General features: G+C 39.2%; 1 protein-coding gene across 1 annotated transcript; it reads left to right on the top strand.

Moving 5' to 3' along the window:
* Positions 1–462: 462 nt before the first annotated feature.
* On the top strand, positions 463–25,695 carry LOC133991940 (LIM domain only protein 7-like). Its single transcript, XM_062430596.1, has 28 exons — positions 463–531; positions 3,361–3,431; positions 4,052–4,121; positions 4,998–5,104; positions 5,699–5,729; positions 9,151–9,264; positions 9,358–9,523; positions 10,317–10,467; positions 12,145–12,453; positions 14,658–14,787; positions 14,911–15,056; positions 15,243–15,426; positions 15,611–16,246; positions 17,337–17,678; positions 18,659–18,728; positions 19,574–19,735; positions 19,860–20,035; positions 20,145–20,208; positions 20,334–20,390; positions 21,730–21,752; positions 21,840–21,947; positions 22,073–22,162; positions 23,333–23,514; positions 23,947–23,999; positions 24,085–24,256; positions 24,379–24,485; positions 24,611–24,777; positions 25,573–25,695. Exons 1-28 carry the CDS (start codon positions 463–465, stop codon positions 25,693–25,695), a joined length of 4,080 nt encoding a protein of 1,359 aa, XP_062286580.1.
* The last annotated feature ends 1,828 nt before the right edge of the window (positions 25,696–27,523 follow it).

Below are 27,523 nucleotides of genomic sequence, written 5' to 3'. Positions count from 1 at the left end.
AACCTGTGTGCAGGGTCATCCTGATCGATTGCTCTTAAATTGCCGACCACACACACGCACCAACAGACCAGCAGAGGGCTGATGAGTCAAATCTGATCTGCATATCTTCCTTCTGTTTCACTTCATCTCCAAAACTTTGCTTGTAGTTTTGAAGTGGGCGGAGACCTTCATCTCCAGTCCACCCAATAAGCGGAACTTGTTGGTGATGGAAAGTCCAGTTACAAACTGGATGTCAATTAGCAGAGAACTTTCCCCGGTGAGGAACCTTACACAGCACAAGGTGACTAAAGTAGGTTGAAGTCTTGCTGGATCTAACTCCATAAGTGTTGCTCACATTTGCGACATTAATTCATTTGATGTGCCTGAAGGTGATCGGTGTCGCGTTGGCTCCTTGAGTGCTCCAATTTATCAGTGTAACAAAATTCATTAGAGTTGTGCGTTTTGCCTGTGCAGAAGCTACAGATGGAGTGGCGCCAGCAGACCAGTGTCAGCTGTGCAGACGCCTTCGGCGAGGCTCAACGCTGGATAGAGGTATGGTTCATTTAAAGTCCATTTGTTCTTTGTTTGCTGCTGACACGTGTGGTTGTGTCTTTTAAACTTAACTCATCCTTTGCAAACACCATGAACATTTGGCTAATCAGTCATTTAACCCCTTCTAGAGGCTGGAATTGTTTTACTCATTTAGTGGCAGTCATTTCAGTCTTTCATAATCACCTTTTATACGTAGGTTGGATCAGTAAGACTTTAACTTACTAACAGCTGCTGATGCTGATAGGTTTGTAAATGACTCAGCACTCATAAACCTAAACTGAGGCACCATTACCTTTTGAGTTCAAATGCAAAATATGCCTTGATAAGACTCAGCTAAGAGTGAGTTTGCATCCTGACACAGAGAAGCCATGTGTTTAAGAATATTGTACAGATAAAAAAATAATTTGACTGCAGGACTCACTCAGTTTCAGAGGGAAATGCAACATGGAAGGAAGGCAGATAATTACCTACTGTGATGTTTAAAAACATCAAAAACCCTGCATTTTAGGTTTAGATTTGGACATGATGTGGGTTATGTCATGCACACGGTGTGTTTGTGAGGATTTGGTTTTAAGGCAATGTATATTATATTCTGATGGAAGCTGATCCTGCTCAGGTACTGTACAAGATGTAGAATGTGGGCACCAAATGTTGACCAACTCCAAATGGGACCATTAATGTCAATTGTGTCTGAGTGGATCATTATGAGAATTCTGTTCAGCACTTTGTTAGCAGTCGCCCTGTGCCAATTTTACCCATCTATTTCCCTGCACTGCTGAATGAAAGGATGGATGAACAGTGATGGGGTGTGAATGTGAGTGTCAGACAGGAGGGAAGCAAGGCGTGCTGCAAATAAATAGTGTCATAAACTCGTCCTAGTGCCAAACCACAACGGGGAATTTGCTAACACTAATATTCTGTGTTACAGATTGCAGGATAATAAGTTTCAATATATTCAAGTGTCCGAAGGCTGTTGCTGTTCATCATTAGCATGGCACCAGCAGCAATTACAAATAAATGTTTGCTGAACTCCCACTGGACTCCAGAAAAATTAAGAATGGATGTGCCCTTTCCACATTATGTAAGGCCATTTAGTTTCTGGTGAATCCAGGAGCAGTGCCAATCAATTCTTAAGCAGGTGTTATCACATAGATCCAGTAAGGATGCCTGTATTTTCCATTGCCTAGTGAGTTTTCCAAATCCAACAAGGATCAATCCTTGTTGGATTTGGAAAACTCACTATTGCAAATGAGGCTGTGTAGAGAAGTTTGCAAGCAACATATGTTTGGAAATCATTGGATGTGTGGCTTCAGTGGAGCAATTGTTTATTGAAATTACCAATTAAGGTTTGATGCTGTAGCATAGACAATGCCTTATCACATGATGGTTTTACACCATGCTAGCGTGGCACTGCATTGTTTTTATGATTCCACTGAGAAGCATCCGTTCCACGCCCGATGCCCAGTTTTACCAAAAACAAATTGATTGTGGATTCCTGGAGGGACTAATTAGTGAGAAGAATAGCCTTTTGGGGCCCTCTGTTAGTTATGGAGCAGAGCCTTAATAGCCCCATTTTTATGTCCTCATTACAAAGCTCCCTTGCCTTGCGCATGCCTCTGCCATGTAAAATCATTTAGGTTATGTTGTATTGTTTGTTTTGACTAAAAACATCTCTTGAATTTTGTATATGCATTTTTTTTATGGCTCATTGTTTTTCTTGGCACATGTTTTGTGATTATTTGTGCAGAGATTATTTAAGCCATGCTATTGTGCAGCAGGTGGAGGATTTTGAGCTGTATAAGCTAAACCGTAACTGCACCCAGCTCACTGTGTTTTACTCTTGAAGTACGCAAGATGGAAGCGCTATTGTTTAAGGGCAAAAGGATTATTTTATTAACTTCAACCCGGACCGTGTTCCCCTATTATTTGCCATAATCATTTTTCCCCACTAGCTGTCAGTGAACAGCTTCATGGGTATTTTTTACCAGCAGTGCATGACGGACCAACTCCTTGTTCAACAACTGAACCAAACGGTGTGATTAGAATACTTTTAACAATGCATCAACCACACTGCATTCAGGAATAGTTTTAGGTTACATGTCATTGTATTCTTTCCTTTTCAGTTTACTACACTTGTGTCAGTACTTAGTGATGCTGGCACATATTGGAGCTTCTATAGAATACAGCCTAAACAGTACTGGATTTTAGAGGCCTGTATGTGTGTGTATATATATATTCTTTTTTTTTTCTTTTTTGTTAAATATGTAGTGTTAGCATTTTTGGTGACGATGCCTTAAAGTGGTTCTTTTAATTAATTGTAATGAAAATGCATCCTGAAAGGAATGTTTTGGCATTGAAAAATAAAGTCAGGCATTGACATTTCTGTAATTTACTATTTTTGTTACTTGTTACCAAGATGTCTTTAGGAAGCTAAATTTGGCCCATAATTGGGTGGATACATTTAGCAGGTTTTTACTATAAAATCCTGTTTTAAATTGCCAACTACTGCTTCATGTGAGTGTTTCTCTTACAGACTATCCACTTGAATGTACCATCACAGTACTAAAGCATCCTACTTGTCAGCTAATGTAACTCACACTAGTTAAAATATCTAAATTGTAACTAAATCTAAATGCAGCAAGACATACATGTTTTAGGTAATGAGTGTTTGTTTCTGGATTTAAGTGTTAAGAGACTTCGTTGGACCTCCAGGTGTGTATTGGAAATTGTCACACTTGCCAAACTGGAAAGCATACATGGCCACGGCGAGGTACTGTTAGTAAACTTTGACCAAAGTTATTAACAATGTTCACTTTGTTTTTTGTTCAGGAAGTGACCAGAAAATATTTTGGTTGTAATGACTTCCGTGCTGCTCTAGAGAATGGAGTGCTGCTTTGCGAGTAAGTAATGATTGGGTGTGTAATTTGCTAACCTAGTTTCAGAAACAACTAGACTTGTTCTTGCAAAACAACTACTCATTACGCCTAGACATGGGTGAACAAGAAAACAAAGGTACATTTCATTAATTTAAATTAATTTAGAGTTAATTCGTTGGAATGTTAGAAATATTTATTAATGATTTCCTGGAAAAGAGCGCATTTGCTCTCAGTGAATTTCCCCTGAAGAAATAAAGGTAAAATAAACAATCTGGTCAGCTTCTTTCAAGAGCTGATAGTCTCTGCTCAGATCCAGTTGGGTATTACTATAGGCATGTTGACACACACACTTTCTCTCTGCCTTTGTTGATGGTGGTGGTGTTACTTTTGTTTCTCTCTTCTTTTTCTTTTAAGATAATGTATGTTTTGGTTAAGTTAAAGTCAGGATTATTAAGCACCACTCTATTGGGCTTTGTTATGTGGACTGGAATCCTGGTGGTACAATATACACTGGTTCTCAAACATGTTAAACTGTAATATTTTATATATTTTGGTATCAGCATGTATGTTGTCAGATATGACAAAAATCCAGTATCAGTTGGGCATTTTAAATTTGTTTTCCTATGTTTTGTTCCCACTTATAGCCTGATCAACCAACTAAAACCTGGTATCATCAAGAGAGTGAACAGGCTTTCTACTCCCATTGCTGGCCTGGTGAGTATTACATTTTACAGTTCAGCCTGTGTGTGTGTACACTTGTATGGCTATCACAGAGAGAACCGATTTGACTTTAACCATCACAATAAATGCATAAGATAGCTATACAAATGTGTGTATTGGGTATAATGAAAGTAAGTACGCAAGATGTGAGATGGCACCTGCTAGCCACGAAGTTTTGAGACTTTTTGTGGTTTCCTGCTAAAGGCAGTGCGAGACGATGTTACCCCAGTTTGAATGATTCTGAAACTGCATTTCTGTGTGGCAACCTTAGTGCTGAATATGTTTTTTTTTTTTTATCGAGCATAAATGCAAATGCAGATTTTTATTTTGGCTCCAGGCTGTGTTTTGATGGCTTCATACAAGTATAATTGCTAAAACTGCCCAAAGCAAGAGCAGGGAAAGATCAATTGCTTCCTCCCATCAGGGGCCAATAAATAGACAGAGCCCAACAGTGGATGCTTTGAGTTGTGGTGGTGTGTGAGATGCAGATACAGCAGAGAATCAGCAGTTACTTTGACAGCCTACAGGACCACAGTGGTGGTTTTGCATGTGTTAACCTATTAAACATACTTGACATTCCTACTGACATTTTCCAAAGTGTACTGTACAGTAGGTGTCTGTATTGATATTCTACCCTTCAATAATCCATTTACATACAGAATAAATGAACTGTTTGTAGCGCTTTTAAACTTAGTTCACAATGGTAATTAATATAGTGAATGATTTAGCTTCTTTTTTTTCTTTTTTCTTTTTTCTCTCGGTATACATTATAATTGAAACTTGGATTTACATTTTTTTTAATCAATGTAACAAGTATCATACATTCATCTGTCCTTAACTGTCTCATTTTTCTTTCTCTTTGATCCCCAGGATAATGTCAATGTATTCCTGAAAGCCTGTGGGAAACTGGGACTAAATGAGTCACAGCTGTTTCACCCAGGAGACCTGCAGGACCTGTCCACTCGTGTGACTCTCAGGTACTTTAAGTAGCAGTGTCCTATTAAAAGTGTATGTGCCAACATGTGTACTGATACAATATTTGTCAGGCTTAAAACCGTCAGATAAGTCTTTCACTTTTAAATTTAACGCCCATGCCACTGTATTGTTTGAAATACATTAAAATAATGTCTGGAATATGTTTTAAAGATTGGCTGTGTTGACCACATTTAATGTAAGGTGTTTATTTACTGGAGCCAGAGCCAGGTCTGAAAAAGGTTTAAACTTTGTTCATGAGTGTCATAGCTGCTTTGCATTTATATATATGAGCTTAGTTCAACTAGCTGATTATTTATGTGAGCTGATAACCTCTTCTCTATAAATTCTGATAAGCAGACGATTAGTCAAACATTGCAAATGAGAAAGACTGAGATGTCTCTGTAAGTTTTTTTTCTTTTGGAACACCTTCAACTTTCAGCCCCTGAAAGTCGTGCCTGAAATACAAATTGTGTCTTTGTTTGCATGACATGTAATTTTCAGTTTATTGATGTTACTGTATGTGTAGTCATAAATTGCAGCACTAGGAAAATCACTCGTTTGGAGATATTCATTACAATCTTTCCTTTTTATTTTAGGCGGGATGAAAGCAACAGAAGACTCAAAAATGTAAGTAATACTTAGTTTATTCACATTCTAAGCCAAATGTTTTTTTCTTGCATATATATATATATATATATATATATATAGTATAATATATATATTTTTTTTTTTCCCCACTTCACCTAATAAAGTACAGCTAAAGTTATGACTGAACTTCCTGTATTTACATGGTCCCAGTCATTAATAAAACATCCTCATCCTGATGCCAACATCCCACCAGCATTAGCATCGTGACTCCATCCACAGTCACAGTGATGATGTTCAAGGGTTAGGGTTAGGGTTAGGGTTATTTTGCCGATTTTAGTTTGGGACTCATCCCAATAATCTGGTAATGACCCCAAGTAGTCTGTGCCAAAATGTAGTGGTGTTTTTCATCAGTACACCATATATCCATGAATTGGTCTCTCCTGAATGGAATATGTGAGCTTTTGTTTGTGGGGAACATGTGAGTATAAGTGCACGCTTGTATGCACTGCTGGTATTTTACATGTGTGTCAGATTATGAGCTTGTTTGTTTATCTGGGGAGCCTCATTTGAATCACACAATAGCTGACAACTCGGGCCCAGTAATGAGGCTGTTTGTCAGAGCACTCTTTCTTTGAATTGGGTGTAGCATTTTTCTTTGAATTAACCAATTGAGGTCAATTTGTGTTCATTGAAATCCAGTTTCATGCAGGTTTCTCATGCAGGTTTCATAAACCTTTCTTTTTATATAGTGATTTAAAGACCCCTAAATCATATACTATGTTTAAAATCATAGGTGCCAAATAATAAATGGCATCAACCTGTGATGATCTCTTGAAAGCAAAGTAATGCTGTCCTGACAAGATGTAGATAATGTAGATCGAGAATAATGATCTCTTACACTCAAGTTATGCACATTTTGAAATAAATGTATCTGCACTCACTGGATCAAATGGGCTTAAATTGCAAACAGAAGACAACAGCCACGCCAGTCTCTTTCCCATACACTGTGGGCTATGATCATGCACAGCAGTGTTAGGAGGTATTTGGTCATTAACCAAAGCATTGGACAAATATTGACCAGATGGTGGCACTAGATGAAAAGTAAAGGAGTCATTAAAGTAATTATAATTAATCCTGAGGGGGGCATGAATGTATGTAGGGATGGGGTTTGGTAGCATTTTATTGAATTAAAGTCCAATTTCAAATCCCCTTAGCAAATCCAGATTTCTTATTGAGTCTTAAGCTTACCATTCAACATTTGTAAGACTAAAATAACTCGCTCTTAAAGATGTCTAATCACCTGTTTGGCAGTGACTGCAGAAACTTTGCATTTTTTAGTGACAACCTAATTGATGTTCACAACCTGTCACTACAGCCTGAAAATGAGATGAGAAGCATAATGTATGAAGTATTAATTAAATGTATCTGACACATTCAATTAATATCTGTAGCTTACTGTATTTCACAATCTATTTACTCCAAATTTTCAAGGTGTTGATTCAGAACTGTTTCATCAGATAGAAATGTTGATATGAATCAAAGTTGAACTGGCAGATTCTTAAATTGAATCGAGGTGATCAGTTAGATGTGAAATTACAAAATCACACAGTGCACTCACAGCCCTACAATGGTGTCAAAGTAGTGTCTCTTCACTCAGACATATTTTTGAATACAGATACTGGCTGCAGAGAGCAAGTTACAGAGTGCAGCTGAACTTTTCAATTTAGCTGTTATGTAATTAGTGTTTATCAGCTACAGTTGATCTAATCTGCTATCTGTGATGTCTGCCATTTTAACCAGTGGCTGTGATGTTTGGCTAAAAACAAGACACCTGGTACTTTTACTTTCTATTGCTCTTTGCCAAACACAAATGGTGAAGAAAGATCAAAGATGATTTGTAAGATATTACAAATTATATAAGTTAACAAATCCAGGTCTTGTGCAGACTGGGATAATACAGCCCACTAGCAGATGTGGGTACCAAAATTCATATCAGCCCACTTAGCAGTTGCTGAGACCACAAACAACCACACATTTTCACCTTAACCGTGCGAACCATGAATGTGTGCACAAAACTGCAGGGCAATCCATCAAATATTAAATGGATAGTTCAGTTAAGTAGCAGACCAAATGACCGACAGACACCTGTCATTGCTATCTCTAGAGCCACTGGCATGGATAAATCCCAAAGTACTTCTTTTATTAGGTTATGTTGACTCAAGAATGCATGAGATGAGAGATGATTTCTGTATTCAATTAAGCAGTAAGGTAGCTACTACAGACTCCATACAGAGGTGTTTATAACCACTCACAATTCTTGATCTATTTCATCTTACTAGCAATGTGCTATCAAATATTTAGTCAATTCAATAAACTCAAGGTCCTACATGTATTTTTTCAATCTGTCTGCTCTGTGATGACTTTGTTAAGATACATATTGAGAAATTATGACACGTAGTGTTGTAGATATCACTTTTCAACACAGGCTGCTGCTCTGCGAGAGAGAAAGGCAGTCCGTCAAAAAAATATCCCTCGCCTCAAGGCAAATGAGAAATAAATCGTGTCTAAAATGCTTTGCTTGCTGAAATAATAAAGCACTAAATGCCAGGAAGAGGCCCATATTTCACAGGGCTTTACTCACTGTCTTTACTAATGGTTGTCAGATATGTGTCTGACTGTCAACAGTATTTAGTTGTTGAACTGGATTGTGTTTTAAGCTGTCTTGTAAAGGCCATGGTCTCTACCTCACTCATATTTCTTATGGGTCATGTTGTGGGAGTGTCGATCCATATGCTGTTGTGGAGAATGTAAAAACAAATTGCCTAGTTGGCTGTTTATCAGACACATTTCATAACTTTTATTGGCAGAATCACCATATTCACACAATCCTTTTCACAGACCCATTTTATTTTTGTCTTTTGTAAATGCAGTATTGATGTTATTCTCCCTTAGATCTTTTTCAGCGTCCCCTCCTCTCCCATTCAACTGAAAACAAAACATTATCGGGCAAAGACTAAAGTGTACCTTTGTCAAACCTGCTATGAGAGGGGACGGGCTGCAAAATGACAGTGTCACACAGCAGCATTTCACTGGCTTTTGAAAGGATGGTGATGGACAGTTTTTGTGGAGGTGGGCTCAGTTAGGTTAGCCTTGTTTTTTCCCTGTGTATTTTTAGTCAGTAAGTCACTATTGCACAGTGTTTTTGATTTTTATGAAATCATATGTTTATTACATTGATTTAAAATCAGTCAGAGTTTCTGACCACTCTTGTGCCAATCCTAGATTTCAATCTGCAGAACTGTAACTAAACAGATTTTTCATTGAAGTTCTGAAAACTGTCTCTTAGGTTTGGGTGGAAAACCGATTGGGTTTATATTTTGCCTTAGGCACCCCTAGGCATGCAAAAACAGTTGTGTGTCTCGGTGCTCCACATGTGTCTTTGTCTGCTCTTGTTTTTCAGGTTCTGATCACAATCTACTGGTTGGGTCGCAAGGCTCATCTAGATGCATTCTACAGCGGTCCTCATCTTAACTTCAAGGCCTTTGAAGGGCTGTTAGGGTTGGCTTTATCCAAGGTTGGCTCCTCTTCTAGGCTTTTTAATATAGTTGTTGTCTGTCTTTATTTAATTAATTTTTCCTAATTACATTAACCCTGCTTTCTCAATTAGGCTCTTGATGAGGGCAGTAATGTCTTTGTGAAAGACAGCGGATACAAAGAGTACTGTTACCCAGAAAGGGAGGAATTTCGGCGCATGAGACCGAGCTATAAGAGAGAGAACTCTGCGAACAGCATCGACTTGCTGGACTCCCGGGCTCTCCGTCCAAATAGTGAAGGTATTTTCTTGTGCATTCCCACCACAATCTCCTTATTCTGAAGTATCTGCATTTATATGCGTATCTGTTAATCGAGATTAGCTGAAATGTAGTCGGGACTGTCTCAAGTTGCTATTCAGAGTGTAAACAGTGACTGGCGCATGGAAGAGGAAGTCTTTGCCCAGATATGCATTTTCAGGATATGAGTCTGCTACATTGGAACCCCTGAAATATCTGCTGTTGCCCCCAAAGGCTAAATCACTGTCAGTCTGATAGCCACCAGGTTGTGGGATTGATTCCTTACCTTCCTTGCTTTGCTGAAGTAGTGGGCAGCATGGTAACACAACCTGCTATTGTCCTTCTGCTAGAACTGTCATGACAGAAATGTATTTATCAATATCCCATTAATTCAAATGATGTTACTATTCCATAAGCACTCATATTGTGCATCATCAACTTCTTTTTATTCAGAATACTCTGAAAGCTGCTGATGCCCCTATTTTTCATTTTGTGTGTCATCTGTCTGCCACGCTTTGGCTCGGTAGACGTCAGTGATAGATTGTGGCAAGTTCCACACAGTGGTGATAAAAGTGTGTGTGGTGGGAGAGGGTAAAATACTTGGCCACATGCTCTGTAAAGGCTTGGCTGTGAAGACTCAGTCATTCACTAAAGGTTCCTTTCTCATGCTATTATGTCTGGACTTTCTCTTTTATTTGAACTACTATCTCAGCTGAATCTTTATTTCACATCTCTCAACTTGTATCCTTTCCCTTGCTTATTTCTATTTATCTCTGTCTGTTCATGCAATCTCCAGGTTGTGGAAGTGACGCAGAAGCTGAGCAAGTGTTCAGGATGGAGAAAGCACAGCATTCGGCCCAGCAAACGAAAGGCTATATCCCACCACCACTCCTACGGACAAAACAAGGACAAGAGAACAGAAGGGGCTGTGCCAGTCCCCTTGCCAGGTACTGTCTGTAAATGAGTCAGTTCACAACCTGTCAATAACTCACTTAACCATAACTGACTTGTCAGAAATGATCGTTGTCTGAATCTCTGTATTTGATTTTTTTATTTTTTGTTTATTGCACATGTATGCATAATACCATCAAGTATGGTATGGTGATGGTAAAAACAAGATGAAGTCTACAGCCATATAAGGCTTCACTTTGGCACAGTGATACTTTGAGTTAAATGCTAACATGCTCATAATGACAATGCTAACATGCTGATAAGTATCCTAGTTTGCCATTTTGGTATGCTAAGAATTGTTGAGTGCTCAAAACCTCCTGGTGAACATGAAGAAAATTAAGGGGATCACAAACTAAGTCGGATTTATTCTATGGGGATTTTATGTCTGTCCAAAATGTCAGGGAAATCCATGTAATAGGTGTTGAGATATTTCAATCTGGAACCAAGGTGTGGACCTACCAACGACCCTGACATTTGTATCTCTAGAGACATTCTGCAAGCGGGGCTCAAAAAATGCTGGGGTGAAGAGAGAACTGCATTCAGAGATATTTATTTAACCTTAAAATAATGACAACTGTTTTCAGTTGAAATGCATTTTCTTATTAATGTTATTGTGGTTAAATAAGTTGAACGTCTGCTTGCTTTCAGCCAGTTTAGAGTTTATTTTATTACTTTGCAGTTGTGTACTTTGTCCTTTGGGGTAGACATACATGCATTCATAGACACAGCCATCACTAGAAGACAATATCACTCCCAGAAAACACTGAAAGTGGTAATTATTTTCATATTATTGTGGCATTTATACTTTTGATTTTTTTCCTGATAAAATCAGAAATATTTGTTAACCTAGACTGAGTAGTTGAGCAAGATTTTATACTCAAAAATCACACAAAATGCTTTGGTTTGGCTCTTGTGAAAAGTTGTTGTTTTGAGCAGCACCAAACAAATTTGTGTTCTTTCCAACGTGATCAAAGTACCATTTTGGAGCATATTAAATGGTGAGAATGTTGGCAACATAGTTGTACTGTTTCAAGTATATCTGATATTGGCACACAGTTAAAAAAAAAAAAAAAATGTTATCTTATTTTTTTGGACAATATTACAGAAATTGATTAATCTGTTTAGCCTCTAGTCACCATATTAACAGTGGTTATGACAGGGCGAGCCCCAGACTTCAGATGAACCACCAGGGGAGTCGCATTTTGGTCAGCAGCCCTCTGTGCCCCCTTACTAAACAGATATTCATCACTCCCAGATCAGATATGCGCTTCTCAACAAATGATGGTAATTTTTTTCAGATTTTGATGTCTGTATACAATATTTGTGGCAGGCCACGGCCCTTACAGTAAGCTCTCTGCTCATCCTATTAGGCAGTTCAGCATGAAGCTGATAGATAAAGAACTCAGGATGTCAGTGCTGTGCCTGGCTTTGCTAATACTCAACCACACTACCTACTACTCCACTGCTTGGAAATAGAAGAGTCTTGTGTAACCCTACTCTAAAAAAGGCTGAATTTGCCTCGATGCATTAATCATCAGTCACACTTCTGTCTTTTTAACACTCAGCAGTTTGCTGCAGTTTTGCTCTGTCAGAGATCATTTCTGAGATACCTGCGTGATCCAACACCATGAGCTGGGAATAAACAGACATGGCATTGCCACTCTTTGCTGCAGCAATGAAGATATCCCATTCTCCTCTCAACCCCACTTCACTTTGTCTTCCCCCGAATGGGCCATCGATGAAGAGCTTTTCCTGCAAGCTCTGTGCGAGGGAGACTCTGAGGATGATTACACTGAGGCAGACCCTGTACTAGATGACTTGTATGCCCGGCGAGTGCAGCAAACCCTTCATCAGACATCGACTAACCGTAACTATGACCGTTTCTTGCCTCGATATTGGACACCTGAAGAGGAGACCCGTGTCCGCACGATCTACCTTGGCTCCCAGACAAGACCTTGGTATCGTAAAATGCAAGGCTTAAGGTCTGTTGGCTGTTTTTTATGTGCTCTATAATGCAAATCAGTGCTAACATGCAAGTTTGAAAGCAGATCCACTTGAAACTAATATCAAACAAAGACAAAACTGCAGTTTTGTACTGTTTTACCTCTGCTTAATGTGCATAGTTGTTGATGCATTGCTTGAGAAGCAGGTAATATTGGTTACTTAAAATGAGCTAAAAACATTGCATGGCATGATTTACAGGCTGGACTGTGTTTGACCTTCTAATATGAAACATAAATAAAAAATATAACATTCTTTGCATCTACTTGCATGTCCTTTGGTTGTAGTTTTTGGCTGTAGTATAGATAAAAGTTTATAAATCCAGTTACATTTGCAAACTAAGTCCTAGTTTGCAAACTAAGTCCTAGTTTGCAAAGCACAGGGGATTAGCTAGTTCTAATTTGCAAGAAAGACAAAATAAGTTAAGACTGCTGAGCACACCATCTTGCATATTTCCCATTATGCTACTATTGTCTATTGTCTGATCGTTGTTGTTAAATTGTGTAGTACTAATTTCATGTATCTTCTCTTCGTTTTCCTTGACTGTAGCCATAAAGCATTGGATTCTTCTGAGGAAGAGCTTGATTTTGACTTAATTTCATGGCTTGCAGCATCTGCCACTCTACAAAACATCGCTGCCACACCTGAAGAACCTCAAAACCATCGCTAAGAAGTCTTCTTTCCAAGCCTCAACATGCGCTCCAGCCCTGAGGATCCATATTGAATCACACATTCACAAACACAAAAATTGTACACACTGTACATGCTGCTGACACAAGCTCTCATACACATAGTAGGGCTTGGTGGCAACTAATTATGCATCTGCAACCATTTAATGTATCAGTAAAACTACATAGTTTTGAATAGGATGAGCAAATGTGGCTCTTTTTATGAAATAGGTTTTTCAGGAAGTTACAAAGTGTGCTTTGGATTTGATTAATGTTGTCCTAAGTATTTGATGTTTTATCTGCCATTCACTCAGGCACCTTTTTATAGCGCTGGCGTGAGGACTTTTTGACAGAATCTTGCTGAGTGACTCATTAGCTCATAATGGCTAAATAGATGACTCATGGGTTGTGTAATGATTTAATAGCCATAACATAATGATGCGATTTTATAACACCTTTTGTGCCAGCACTAATGTTTTCCCATTTACTGTCGGTGTGGATATGGCTTTGGTGTAGAAATTAAATGCCAGTGTGGGTCAATAAAGTGAAATATTTTGGAGCATACAAGTTGTTGCATTGAATCCTTTTTTCTGCAAATATATTCTGCATGGGTTAGAGCATTGGGTTTACCTCTCAAAGATAGGTTTGGATTAGATAGGTGTGTGTGTGTATTAATTAGTCTTCATGTCTGTTTCTTTGGTTCTGTAGAGCATATCAAATCCAGGTCAAACCTGAGAGATCAGTTCAGGTCAACCCTGGCTGGATTTGGTAAGTCCTGGAATGCAGATAGAAGCAAAGGTGTTTGAGACCGCTATGAACTGCTTTGTTGCTGCTTCATGTTTGTACTTCTCTTGTAGTAAGCTTACCTACAAAGAAAGTTATGCTGCAGATATCATTTGCTTGTTAATGAAGAAGGAATGCTTAGTATACCACCCACTGTTAATTTGTCTGGGCAGAGATCTGTCAGTAGAATTCATGACAAACTACAGGATTGTTTGTAATCACCATCTCGGTTCCTCTCATTAAATTATGTCAGAGTTTTGATACACCGCCTGCTAATGCTGTTGTAAGTTATTTTAAATTTGACGTCTGACATCCTCTGTTGCCCGCAGCAGTGCTACAGTATTACTTGTTACAAGTCATAGCTGTTGTGTTATCCAGACAGCAACATCTGTTGCCATTTATACTGCTGCGTTACTTGACTTGCATGCTACTCTCCTGCTCGCACTTGGCTAAGAATTCTGTTGCTCGGATGCAGAATGTGGTGTGTTGCAGCTGTTCGTGCTATGGTACACTCTGTGTGAGAAAACTGGGTATCAAGCACATACAGTCGCTCTGTAAGATGGCATGTTTTGTGTGTGTGCGTGCGTTTTCTGCTATGCAGTGTTGAAAAATGCTACTTCTCATGCAACATAAAGCTGCAGTGTCATCCACATACTTTAAAAAAAATGACCATATCACATGTTGCCATCTATATCCTGCATAATTAAATTCCATGTCCTCCCTCTTTGTAACAGGAGCAAATCACTCAGTGACATCCCAATGGTATACCCTGTGCGTAAAGACATTCGCACAGCATCGGAGTGGAATCAAGAAAACAGACGGATCAGTGTCGCTGCCAAGGACAGTGAAGCTAAGTGGCAAGATGTAAGTTAGAAGACGTTTGCTAACCACAAAATAATGGAGTACAAAAAATTAGCCTTGAAATATTTATATCACATTGTATTGAAGGGTCATACATAACTGTTTTTTGGCTCATGTTTGTGTCAGGACTTGACAAAGTGGAAGAACCGTCGCAGGAGCACGAAGTCTGATCTCCGCAGGAAGTCGTATGACCGAGATCATGTCATTAACCAAATGACCAATGGGACTGTGACTGACTTTAAGAAAGAGACACAAAGTGGACGAGTGAAGCGGTAGGCTCCTACCATACATGCTACTGTAGCTTCCAACATTTTATATAAAGTGTATGTGAGGCTGCTGACATAACTGATCAGTATGCCACAGTGGACGCATGTAATATAACACATCCTCCCCCCTCCCCATTTTAACTGCTTCCTTCATTACACTGACTCCTCTTGTCTTACATGCTGATTCCCCAGAGACCAGCAGTCCCCACGCAGGTACAACCCTGCCCCCCGTCCTTACTCCACCTCACCTCCATCAAAATCATCAAACTCTGATCTCCGGCCACATACTCGAACTCTGCTGGCCCGCAGCTACGCTTTTGAGGCACCCTTCAGCCCCACAGCCCCATATAGCCACCATAACAAAACCCCCGTGCAGGTAAGCTCAGAGTTCAGATCTGTTTTCCCACCCTGACCTGTGCTGACATTAGTGTACTTGGCAGGTCAGTAGTTAGAATGTCTATGAATGAGCAGAAATGATTTATTCTTCTAGTTCAGTTGTGCAGTTATAACATTAATATTGTTGACATATCTGAACCCAGCATTGGCTTATTTCTTCTCAGGGATCATCAGTTGAAGCAATGCCTGCCTCTGATGGAAACAGCTTGGGAGAGGAGACCCACTTTGGCTCTTTGGCTTCAGATGGAGCAGGAGTAACCACACCTTCTTTTGACTGTCCTTTCAGCTCCCAGACCCAGGCCAAAGCCCAGGGCAGCTCAGCTCCATGCCAGCCCGCATTTGAACCTGTTCAGCCAGAAAATGTTTTCACTGTCCAAATCTCCCCTCTGGTCACAACAACACTGCCAAATGACACCACAAAATCAACTGGCAGCAGGGATCCTACTACAACTGTGTCCATTCATAAGGAATTTCCTTTCTGCATGGATTCAAAGGTTTCCGCTTTCTGCCCTGATTCAGTTGACCAGGCAGCTGCTGCTGGTCTGGAAGATGTGTCGAATCAGAAGTCAGGAGAAAAGAGCCAGAAGACCTCTTTGGAACCAGCTGCAGAGCAAGGCAGAGGTCAGCAGGCTGCAGGCATCAACAAATACCTCTCCAGGACTGTGTCATGGTCCGGCTCAGCTAGCCTTCCCCGCGGTTACCGGCGGTCTGAAGGCTCTTCTCGTCTCTCCTCTGTCATCACAGCCCGACCCTTTGGGACAAAGCAGCCCAGGGTGTCGTCACTGCCCAGACTCTACAATGTGAGTTTTCTCTGTTGCAATTTTTAATGTAAGGACGTTTAAGATGTCTTAAAGATGACTTGTGGAGTTTTCTTACAGACATATTTAGTGTCTTTATCCTTCAACCATTTTTAAAAAATCCTGCATTGTTTGAATTCATTTTTGTCTTCTCTTTTACCTTTGTTGCCAAATTACTACACCTCCCTGCACGTTACTGCCACCCACTGTTTAAAAGCATAATGGTGTGAAATCGGCAGCAAGATACCCCCCCCCTGTTTTTCTTTGTTTATTATATTAACATCCCATTGCTGAAATCCTAGATATTTTAGTAGTAACATTTTGACATACAAGTAGACATGCATAAAACATTTAACCAGTAATACCAACCAAACACTTGTTTTAACTACTGTGCCTACTCTGAAACACTAATGGATTTTCATTACCAACCCTGTCACTTTTCAACAGTGGCTCCCTATCATTCACTCAGGCTTTACATTCTGTTTCAACTCAAAATGTGTCCCATTTTGAAATCAAGATGCTCTTAAAATGCTGGTGATTATGATGATTGAGAATGATAGCAGGACAGGTATAAACAGTATATAGATAAGTTCACATCTCTAAAGCGAAAATTGAAAATATTCTGTGTAGTAGATCTAGGGAAAGTGTAGTAGCTTTGAAATTGTAAGGACTTCCCTACTCCTAATTTTATTTTACATACACAATTCAGGCCTTACTGGAGTTTAATGCACAGTAAGGTGGATAGGGACTTGTTAAGTCAGCCAAATAGGCTGAAGCTAGTTAATGTAATGAGAGCATTTCCTGTGTGTGTGTGTGTGTGTGTGTGTGTGCGGGCTGGTGTATGTGTGTATAATATGTGAGTGAGCTTGTGTTACCTTTTGTTTTCTTGAATTGCCGTCCTCATTAATAATAGAAATACTGCTGCACCATTGTTAAAAGTGTCAACAAGATGAAAAGTTGTTACTCTCACTGTATGTGCATCAGCTAGCGTTCACTTCCAAGGTGAAAGACAGGATTTTGATGGAGCGCAAATGATGCAATTCAATTTCTGTACTGTACTTGTGAGCTCATCTTTTTGTTTTCATGTTTTTAGGTTGATGATAAGCAGGGGGTGCTGCTGAATAAGGAGAAGGAGGCATGTCTTTCTCCACCCGGTAGATCTCTGCTCAAAAGGCAGGCTGCAACTGGCCATCTGAGGGGTCAATACCAGGCTTCAATCAGACAGAAGAAAGCTAACCAAACAAAGCAGAATTGTAAACAGGGGGAGGAGGGAAAAGATGCCAGTCTTTCCAGCCAGACTGTCTCCAAAACCAATGGCTTCCACCATCAGCCCTACACCCAAATCCAGCTTCTGCCCCAGCCTTATTTAAACATTCAGTCCCAACAGGACAAAACCTCGACTCTGAACTGTACTGCCAGTATAGACCTGCCAAAGGTATGTTTTTATTTTCCAGCACAAAGCATTTGTCCTACACATATATATTATGCAAGTGTAAAACATTAAACATGTGTGTCTAATGTTGAAATCTAGAATTTAACTACATATCGAATAGGGCTGTTGTGTTTATAATCACGGTTTATCACATAATTTCCATTCATTATCTTGCCAGTGACAGTGCCTGTTTAGCAATAGAAAAACTAAATGAGTCACAGTGTTCTTGAAGAAAACAGTGTAATGGAGGGAAAAGATAAAAACTTATGGAGTGGAACAACTTAAATTTGTTTTTTATCTTATTGGCACATGACCTTTGGTGGCTTCGTGGTAATTGCCAGCATACTGTACTTCTAATTTAGAGTCTGAATATGTGCATATATTCTAAATTACCTAATTATCTTTTAGAAGTTTATAATGTTAAATATTTTACGTCATTCATTTTTTATAAATACTCTGTTAAAAAAAACTAAAAAGAGCTTTACAAATTCTTAGTATAATCCAGTGTAATCCTGTTTGAAAAATATGAAAAGGTGGCACATCTCAAATGACCAAGTCAAGAAGAACAGTGAGTATAGGGCTGTTGATAACAGTTTTCATTGATTAATCTACAGATTATCTTCTCAGTCAATGGATTAGTTGTGTCTGTAAAATGTCAATGAATTGTAAAAACTTTCCAAAATGTATTTTTTCTGTCCAAAATCAATCAGTTTATTATCACAGAAGAGAATAAAAAAACATAAAATAGTCACATTTTGGAAGGTGGAATTAATGAAACTCAAAATCTTTACTTAAAAAAATTACTTAATTGATAATTGTTGGTAGTTCATTTTTTGATCACCTAGTCAATTGTTGCAGCTCTACTTAAATATTATATATTCTGTTCACAAAGATCAAATTTGTTGCAGGGTCATTGTAATAATTGCACGACAGTGTGCCTAATAAAATCATCACTCAGTGTATCCCCCACTACACTTCTGTAGCAGGCCTCTGAAGTCTCTAGTTTCCACCAGGAAGCACAGGACATTGGATCAATGGGTGTCACCTTTACACGTGTGTGTGTGTGTGTGTGTGTGGGTGCATTTCAGGTGGATCACAGTGACATGAGAGTAAGTCTTACTCTTAAACCCAACAGTAGACCAGACTTCGGTTTACAGACTCACTGGGACTCCACTGGGGTTAGAGTAAAATTGATTCAACCTGGTAAGCCTTTATCTTACTTCTTCTGGTTTGCTGACAATTTGGCACACAAATTAAAGTTATGGTTAGAAAATTGAGTGTTTCCTTGGTACCATGTATCCTGAAACAAGGACATTTCATTGGCAGAGATGTTGCACACTTGTGCTCACATAATGTTTTCTGCTCCTCCAGGAAGTGATTTGTTCTCATAGTCTGCACTTATTTTAGTTATTGAGGTAATTTGTTGAGAGCAGCTAAATGGGTAGAGTGCACAATGTTATTTTTTTTTACAGCTGCTGAAAGGGGACATTTTTTAATTGTTTTAGTTTTTAATTGTGTAGACAGATTTTAATAGTGGCAAACATGAACAGGGAAATTGGATGCTAATTTTCACTAACATTCTATTTCAGTATGTGAGTGCATTTATTATACATGCATAAAAGACAAAACAAGTTGCAAAATGTAGCCAGTGATTTAAAAGGCAACCATGAATATTTAAATATATGTGAGAGAGGTGTCACTTACTAACTGCTATATCATTTTGACTTACTGGCCTACTTTTTTCAACTTTGAACAGCAACCTTCTCCTCAGTACTGCAGCTTGTTTCTCAGTATGTGCTAAGACAATCATTTCTGAAGCGGTTACCTTTTTTTAATATTTTGCTGCCTTAGCTCATCATCTGTCTTCATTTTCTTGATGTTTGTGCCTCGCTCCTCAGGCAGCCTGGCGGAGCTTTGCCAGCTGTGTGTGGACGATGAGATTGTGGCTGTTGATGGAGTCGCAGTGGCACACATGAGCTACAACCAATGGGAGGATAAAATGACATCTGCCCTGCAAACTGGCAGTCTGACCATGGACATTCGACGCTACGGCAACAAGGGTGAGATAATGAACCAAAAAAATCATCTCCTATTTGCAATCAATTAACCACTAATTGATAACCAAAGGTCACAAAAGTTATTTTGCAATGCACACTACTTTTGATGGCTGGTTGTTTTCATTAGATTGGAGCACCAGTGAGGGGAGTCATCACAACCAGCAAGGTCAGAGCAGGATGACCCTCAATCTGACTTCTTCGGCGCCCGTTCTGATAGGTTGTGCTGATCACCATGCCAACAGTGCTACATCTACAGAAACCTCAGTCACAAAATTGTCCAAATTCAATGGGCAGACAGACAATGTGAGGACTGTTTTCAGTCAAATATATACGCAAAAACCTCAGATTCTTATAGTGTTGATTTATGAATGCTGCTCATCAGGTAAATCTTGATGTCCTTTCACCTGTGCAGGTTATACAAGGTAAAGTCATGGGTGGAGAGCTTGATGACAACCACAGCACAACCATAAGTAAAGGTAATAGCAACCATAAAATCAAAATCATTCAAAAGATTACAAAGATCTGTAAGAAATAACCCTTTGTGTACAGTATGCACTTTTGTCATTTATTTAAACCTTATTCCTCCTTCATTTTCATGTAGATTATATAATGGCTAGGAAAAATGAGAAAAGGAGGACAGAATTTTTCAAACAGAAAGGTAAACTACAGGTTGAGCTTAAATTTCTTGGTTGCTTTGTTGGGCTGGCGCTTGGCTTAGTTAACTGCTTAATATTGTAAAATGTATGTTTTCATAGCCCTTCATAAGGATTGACTTGATATAATTGCAGAAGAAAGAAGATTTGAATAAAGTACAGTGGTTGTCATGATACCAGGACAATACCTTCAACCACATTTTAATTAAAGTAGCCTACCCCAAATGATAAAGAAAAGAAAAATGATAAAAGGGGGAACAATTCTGAATGTTCAGCATATCTCACCATCAAAGAGGCATTAATGGTTACTGCAAACTGGGGCAAAAGAGGGGAAAAAACACAGCACTTTTCTTTGTGCAGCTCTAGACACAACTTGACCTAGCCACCACAGAGGTCACAGCACTGAAGTCTCTAATGTACCATGTGTGCAACCGACACTTCTCTTAGTGTAATTCAATGTCCTGTCTTTAATGGGTTGTTCTTTTTTTAATCAGGAACTTTTTAAACATCTTATTCTCTTCGCACATTGACTGACTTGTACCGCTTTCCTCTTGTGGTTGTTAATGAGTCTAATGTGTTTCCTGCTACGATGGCTTCTCCTTTCAGGCTCTGCAGGGTTCAGCTCCTGGGTTTACTTATGCGGTAATGTTTGCACTGTGTGTACTGTGATGCTTTTGGTACTCTTTTAACAGCGTGCGTGTAAGAAACTGCTGTTTGTTGTGGAGCAGCATCAGTATTACAGTATTGTTGCTTGTCATACAGTGTGTGAATACCTTTTCTTTAATTACTGTGGCATGCTTAAGGCTTTGCTTTATTTCCTGTGCAGTATCATTAAGTTGGGGATACTTTAGCAGATTAGTGTGCTGATTTTATAGTACAGATTTTTCTCATCCTGTCACTGGCAAAGAGTCATTAGTGTGAGGGGCCCACATATTTAATCTTAACTATTATCATCCACTCACAGACATGGAAGACACCATATTTATTGATGTTTGATACTCTCCAGCACATATTAAAAGCTAACGCCAGCTCTCTAGTCAATGCAAAGTGTAAAGTTTATGTTAATACGGTTTCTGGCTCTACTATAGACACAGTTTCTGCTACAGTGAGAGGCTGCAAAGATTCGTTGGGGGTCAGCTGGATAAGCAAAGTCAAGTGTGTTATATCTAGTGTGAAACCAGGCAAAGATGAGCAATAATACAAAATAAATAAAGATGCATTGTGCAATGCAGGACTTTGTTGAGAATCATTGTAACGTGTCCCCAGCCTGCGTGTGATGTAAGACTTATATGATGTTTATCTTCAGGACATGCTTTGTACTGACACTGTTTTCTCACTCAGGAGGTTCCGAATCTGCAATATCTGACGTAAGTTGCCATTCAACTTGATCAAAGGGTATTTGTATACTGCAATATGATCATATTTGAGCCTACAGTCTGTCTGTACATCACCAGCTCCAGGTGCCATCCCTCAGCCCCTCCCCATCCAGCTGGTCGTGGGACCGAGAAGAGGATCGAAGGCGCCAGGAGAAGTGGCAGGAAGAGCAGGAGCGCCTCCTACAGGTGAAGACTATTCCCAGCACAGAACAGCACTGATAAAAGAAGAAAAACTCCCTGTTAGAAACATTTTAATCTTTGTTTTAAAGTTTAGTTGAACTTAGAAATGTGTCTGTGCTTTTTTTTTTTAGGAGCAATACCAGCGGGATCAGGAGAGGCTGGAGGCAGAGTGGCGGAGGGCACAACAAGATGTAATTGGGGAGCTGGGCAGGAAGCAGGGGGTAATGTCATGTGGTTCAGAGAGTTTTATAAGCTGCAGCCATTTATGTTGTTAATCTTGTGATCATAAACATTGTAATTGATTTTGACTTCACTTACTTCCTTCAATAAAATGAATACTAAAAGGCCCCTTTTTAGAATATGATAGAATGAGTTCATTGTCATTGCACATAGTCCTACAGCAGAATTTGCTGTGCAGTTCCTGAAAAACTTTTCACACGTTCATCCATACATACGTCCACCTGTCCATGCAGGCAAGCGGATGTATTAAACTGAGTGTTATTTCTTTACTAATTAACTTTCTTAACCCAAACACTTTTTTTATAACCCACAGAGCTTGAGTTTGTTCTTGTCAATATCCTGGGATTTAGACATTTCTTAATGCTGATAAAGTATGAGTTATATTTTTTGTTATTGGTAGCTCTAATGTGGCTGAATTAACTGCATCTCTGCTAATTAACTGCACATTTTATTTCCAGGCTTTTGCATCCTTTTAATACAGTTTAAAGGGATCCAAAGGGAACACCACGAGGGACCCTGGAGCCCACTTACTGTAAACATCTAGTTGCCCACATTATTTCTACATAATGTCATTTCAAGTGAATGAAGCAAAAAATAATTGTGTATTACAGAGATTATATTGATGATTAAGTCTTGTCTTGAAAAGTCCCTGGTGCTCAGACTCTACAGGGAGATTTTGTAATCAAGGGGCATCAGTCATTAGCAGCAGCAAGATAAATTCCCCCCATAGAGTCCAGACACTGGTGGTGATGGTGCTTGATGACTTCTCCTGAGACTGATCAGGCTGATGAGGTTGATGATGTGATGCACTGATAAATCTGCAAAGACTGTGCAGTGATGGGGAAGTGGTGGAGTGCATATAATGCAGTGCGAAAGCACTAAAGGCAAAGAGGGAGAGAAAAAGAAAAGAGTTGAGAGCCTCAAGTTGATATCCTGACAATGAAAATGTGTCATCATGCTATTGGTTAGATGTGACCAGCTGACGTCTCAATTGATAGCTCTGGGGAATGACAGCAAGGAAATTATGAGTGAGCATGTGTGAGGGATGTTAACAACAGATGGTTTGGGAAATAAAACTACAGACCTGAGTGTGCAAAAAGATAGTCTGACTGAGCTTTCACTGAAGCTCTCTTTATTTTAATTTGACACAGAACACCTTTGAGATGACCAATGGTGGTGAGAGCTCTGCCAGACACCTCCGTGTGAACAGGCTGACAAACAGAACCAGAGAAGAAGAGCAGGGCCCTGAAAGTGATGAGCTTAAAGAAACAGTGTCAAAGGCTCAAAGTAACACACAAAGAGTGCAGAATGACAAAACGACTGAACAATACTGGTAAACCTTTATACTACTTGTTTTGTTTCCCTGCCAAATGTAACATTCATATTACTACTGAAAGCATGATTGGAGGAACTTGTTTTTCTGACTTGTCATGATCTTTCCTACACTGCGACTGCATGGCGCTGACTCTGCTGCCCTTCCTGCTGCTTTTGCTGGGTCTTATTGCTGCTAATGCTGTATCTCAGGGCTGAGGGCTCCTGTGGATTTGCTCAGCTGTCTCCTGCACACAGGTCAGAACAAGCTTAGCTCAGTTTGTGCTTATTTTCAAACACTCCTTATGAATTATGGGCCTCATTTAAATAGATCTTATTTGGCTTTTGGCATAATGGTCAGAGTTCAATTTGATGGTTTATTTATTGAAAGTAATATCAAGCAAGATGAACAGCTTCCTTTTTTAATAATTTGGATTGTCTGTCGTCCCCGTAGGGCAAAGTCCTTGTCTACCCCAGCATTAGCTGGATCCCACAAACAGCCAAGAGGTGAGTCCACCTTCTGTCATGATATTCCCCTCTGTTCTAGTGTCCTTGGCTAACCCCCCACCCCACCCCTAACTGATTGGTTCAGGTGATCAGAGGAAAAGAAAGGGGCAGAGTGTGTCTAAGGCTGAGCAAGAAAGGCAGCAGATACTGGAGGAGATGAAGAAGAGGACTCAGCTCCTGACTGACAACAGCTGGATACGTCAGCGCAGCAGCAGTTTTTACAGGGAGCCAGTCTATGTTGGGGTTCCAATGAAGAGGTGGGTTCTGTATTTTGTACCAAGTTGAACTCGACTGCACTTTAGTCCGTTGTTTGTCTCACTACTTTTCATTCTTTTGTCTTCTTACTCCGGTTTTCTGAATTGTGACATTTTGCCTCCAGGTACGAGTCTCTGGACAATCTTGATACGTTGCGCCAGTCCCCAGTCTCAACTGCTATGTTTAATTACCCCCGTCCACACTCGGCTGCTGCAGGTTACTGCGCCCCAAGTAGGAACTCCTACTCCCGCTACAGCACTGGATCTATATTATCCCAGAGAAGTCCACCCATGGACTCCCATCATGGCAGGTAATTCATGCAAGTAAAGATCATGCATCTCTTAAGCATGGTGTAGTGTGTTACTGTCTTTATTTTGTCTGTCTGTTTTACACTGTCAACATATGCTGCCCCAGGATGGTCAGTGGCAGACGGAAATGCAGTGTGTGTGAGCGTGCCCTGGGTAGTGGGGCAGCCATGGTCATTGAGTCCCTTAGTCTCTGCTTCCACCTCACCTGTTTCCAGGTGAGAGGTCACGGGTGGATCGCGGTGCGGTCACATTAGCTGCAATCACTGCCAACATTCATTCTAATTCACCTCTGCAAGACCAAAATAAATGTTTCTTATTTTGGGTCTTGAAGGCCAGAGTCTGCTTTTATTAATTTTGAACTGTGAATTCACAAAGCCGGCCAATAGTAGCCAATAGTCTTGTGTCCATCTTGCACTCATAACATCACATTGCTTTTTTGCTGGGGGGCAGTTTCAGTGAACTGAAGGCCAGTGTGTGACCGTTTCTTTAATCTGGTCAGCAGGATCATAACCATAAGCCTTGTTAGCACCTAGCAGGAGCATTTCTGACACCTTTTCTATGCTTCTTCCTTTCCTAGTGAGTCTATAGAGGGCATCTGGCCCGGTGGTCATGTCTGGTGTGGTATTTCTTTTCTGCCATTTCTATCTCTATTTTTCTCCGTATGAGTGGTGCAGAGAAAGAAGCCAGCCCACTGTCCAGCTGCTCATTTAGAAGCGTATTGTGAAAATCTCACCGTCTACAGATTTAGTTGACCTGTGTTCATTAACATGTAGATGTGAAACTGGATTCACTTGTGCAACTTTCTGCTTCCACTGAGTTACAGACGCACATAACACTTACAGTGTATAAATATCTTTCATGTGTTTTTATGCAAAAAACAAAACTTTGCCATGCTGTGCTTGGGTGGCAGACAATCTGGTGAAATGATAAAGAAACAAAGGGCCACATTTTGTTCAGCTGGATTTGTCTCTTCTAGTCTCTGATTCTTCTTTTCTCCCCCCACCCCCCAGTGTGTGGGCTGCCAGCGACATCTCGGAGGAACAGAGACTAGAGTCCAGGTTCGGATCCGGAATGGGAAGTCCTACTGTGAGCCCTGCTATTTCCAACTCAAGTGTGAGTATTGGTCATTGTGAAACAATGACCTTTATTGATTTTTCTCAGAAACATATTACACCTCAGTTTCTGTATATACTTTCACTACCATTCAAAGATTGACCTTTTTTCTGCTCAAATAATTATTTTGCTCTTTTATTGTGCATTTCTTTGTTGCACAAATTAATCTTTATCATACTTTTGCTGGCAATATTTGAAAAACATTTACTTAACAATTTTAGGCATAATTCATTCTCCAGGAAACCAAACTTTTTTAGGATATTTTTTTCCAAGTAAAAACAACTAATATCTCATGTTTTATTAACATTTTAGCCACTGGTGCCCCCTCCATGTGACCAGAATGTAGTGCTCCAGATTACAGAGTGAGCAGCTGAATGGGGACCACTGTTGGATAAAACTCTAATGAAAGCGTGGTGGGCACATCATCCACACAGCCAAGCCATGACTTTGGTGTCCTAATCGCTGGTAAAAATGGATCTGTGATGTAAGCAAAGTAGATTCTAACTGGTTAATTTTAATCAAATACAGTAGTTAGCCTATCTGTCTTTTTTCTGCTAATTTATTTCAAGGAAAACTTCACTTTGATGAAATAAAGAAATAATATGAATTGTTGGTGTTTGATTAATGCTTTTATTTTAATGTTAGTGTTTTTGTTTGTTATATGTGTGTCATCTTTATTTTTGCTCATGAATGCATCACAGATAGTCAGATATTTTTCTTTGCCTGTTGATGTAACCCATGTATGGAAACACATTTTAACTTGTACTGAGGCACTTTTCTTTCTATTGTTATCACACCAAGTGCACTTTGGGATAAATCTTTAACGCATATTTCTCACATAAAAACGGAAACATTCTGAAATATATATATATATATATATATATATATATATATATATATATATATATATATATATATATATATATATATATTTTGTAAATAAAGTGCACTGAACCTAATTCAAAAGGGTTTTTAATGTTATTCATTTGTGTACCACATGGTGGCATCATCAGTCTCATAGTGAAACAACAATTTCAGTTTGATACCGTTTTATCTGAATATGCCCAAATTATTTGAAATTTGAACGTTTCTTGAATATTTTGGTTGCCATTTTGTTATTTTGACACTGAAGTGCAAGTAGTGGTACAGAGCATCAAGTCTTGTTTTCATTTTGCCAGCTTGTACTAATATAATAGCATAAATATAAGTCTAAAAAAACGTATCACGTTTTACATGTGATTTGCTTTTCTATTTCTTTTGACACTTCAAATAAATTATCAAATCTTCCCTTTGACATCTGTAATTTTTTTAAGACTTTTAGACAAATATCTTTGTTTTGGGTCCCTATTCTAATCATTTTTATAATTTATATATTTTAATATTATTTTTCTCAGGAAACCGGAAGTTGTAATACATTAAGCTACAACTAAACCTGTAAGATCATTAGTACATATATTTATTCCTGTTTTTCTGTGAAGTTAATAAGAAAGTTTCTCGGATTTAAAATTAGTCGTCATATGATTCTTCGTCTGTGCCACTGAACCTCCATGCCATTAAATATCCTTGTCCAAGTATTTGTGTAGTGTAAAACACTACTAAATCATAATACTAGTAAAATAATAGTTTGAGCATGTTATGAAGGAATGTCTCTATATATAGTTTTGCTAGTGAATACAGCCCAGATATAACTGCAACAGTTATTAATGGGAAGGATCTATTTGTATAAACTGCAGCTGTTTTCTGCAAGCTATGGACATTTTTCCTGTTTAAAAATGAAGGAAGCATTTCTGCTTCATCTGTATTTCCTGTTAAACTTCATTTGATGATTTAGATCTAACACAAGTCACT

Source organism: Scomber scombrus, chromosome 1, assembly GCF_963691925.1.
Source record: "Scomber scombrus chromosome 1, fScoSco1.1, whole genome shotgun sequence".
In the NCBI taxonomy this organism is placed as follows: domain Eukaryota; kingdom Metazoa; phylum Chordata; class Actinopteri; order Scombriformes; family Scombridae; genus Scomber; species Scomber scombrus.
The sequence above is the reverse complement of the archived record's forward strand: the minus strand, read 5'-3'. Positions and strand labels throughout refer to the sequence as shown.

Bases quoted from the DNA above. Each gene is read 5' to 3' on its own strand.
- LOC133991940 (XM_062430596.1), top strand. From the start codon at position 463: ATGGAGTGGCGCCAGCAGACCAGTGTCAGCTGTGCAGACGCCTTCGGC. The intron at 4,122-4,997 runs GTGAGTATTACA...TTTGATCCCCAG, and splicing joins CTACTCCCATTGCTGGCCTG to GATAATGTCAATGTATTCCT. The intron at 24,778-25,572 runs GTGAGAGGTCAC...CCCACCCCCCAG, and splicing joins TCCACCTCACCTGTTTCCAG to TGTGTGGGCTGCCAGCGACA.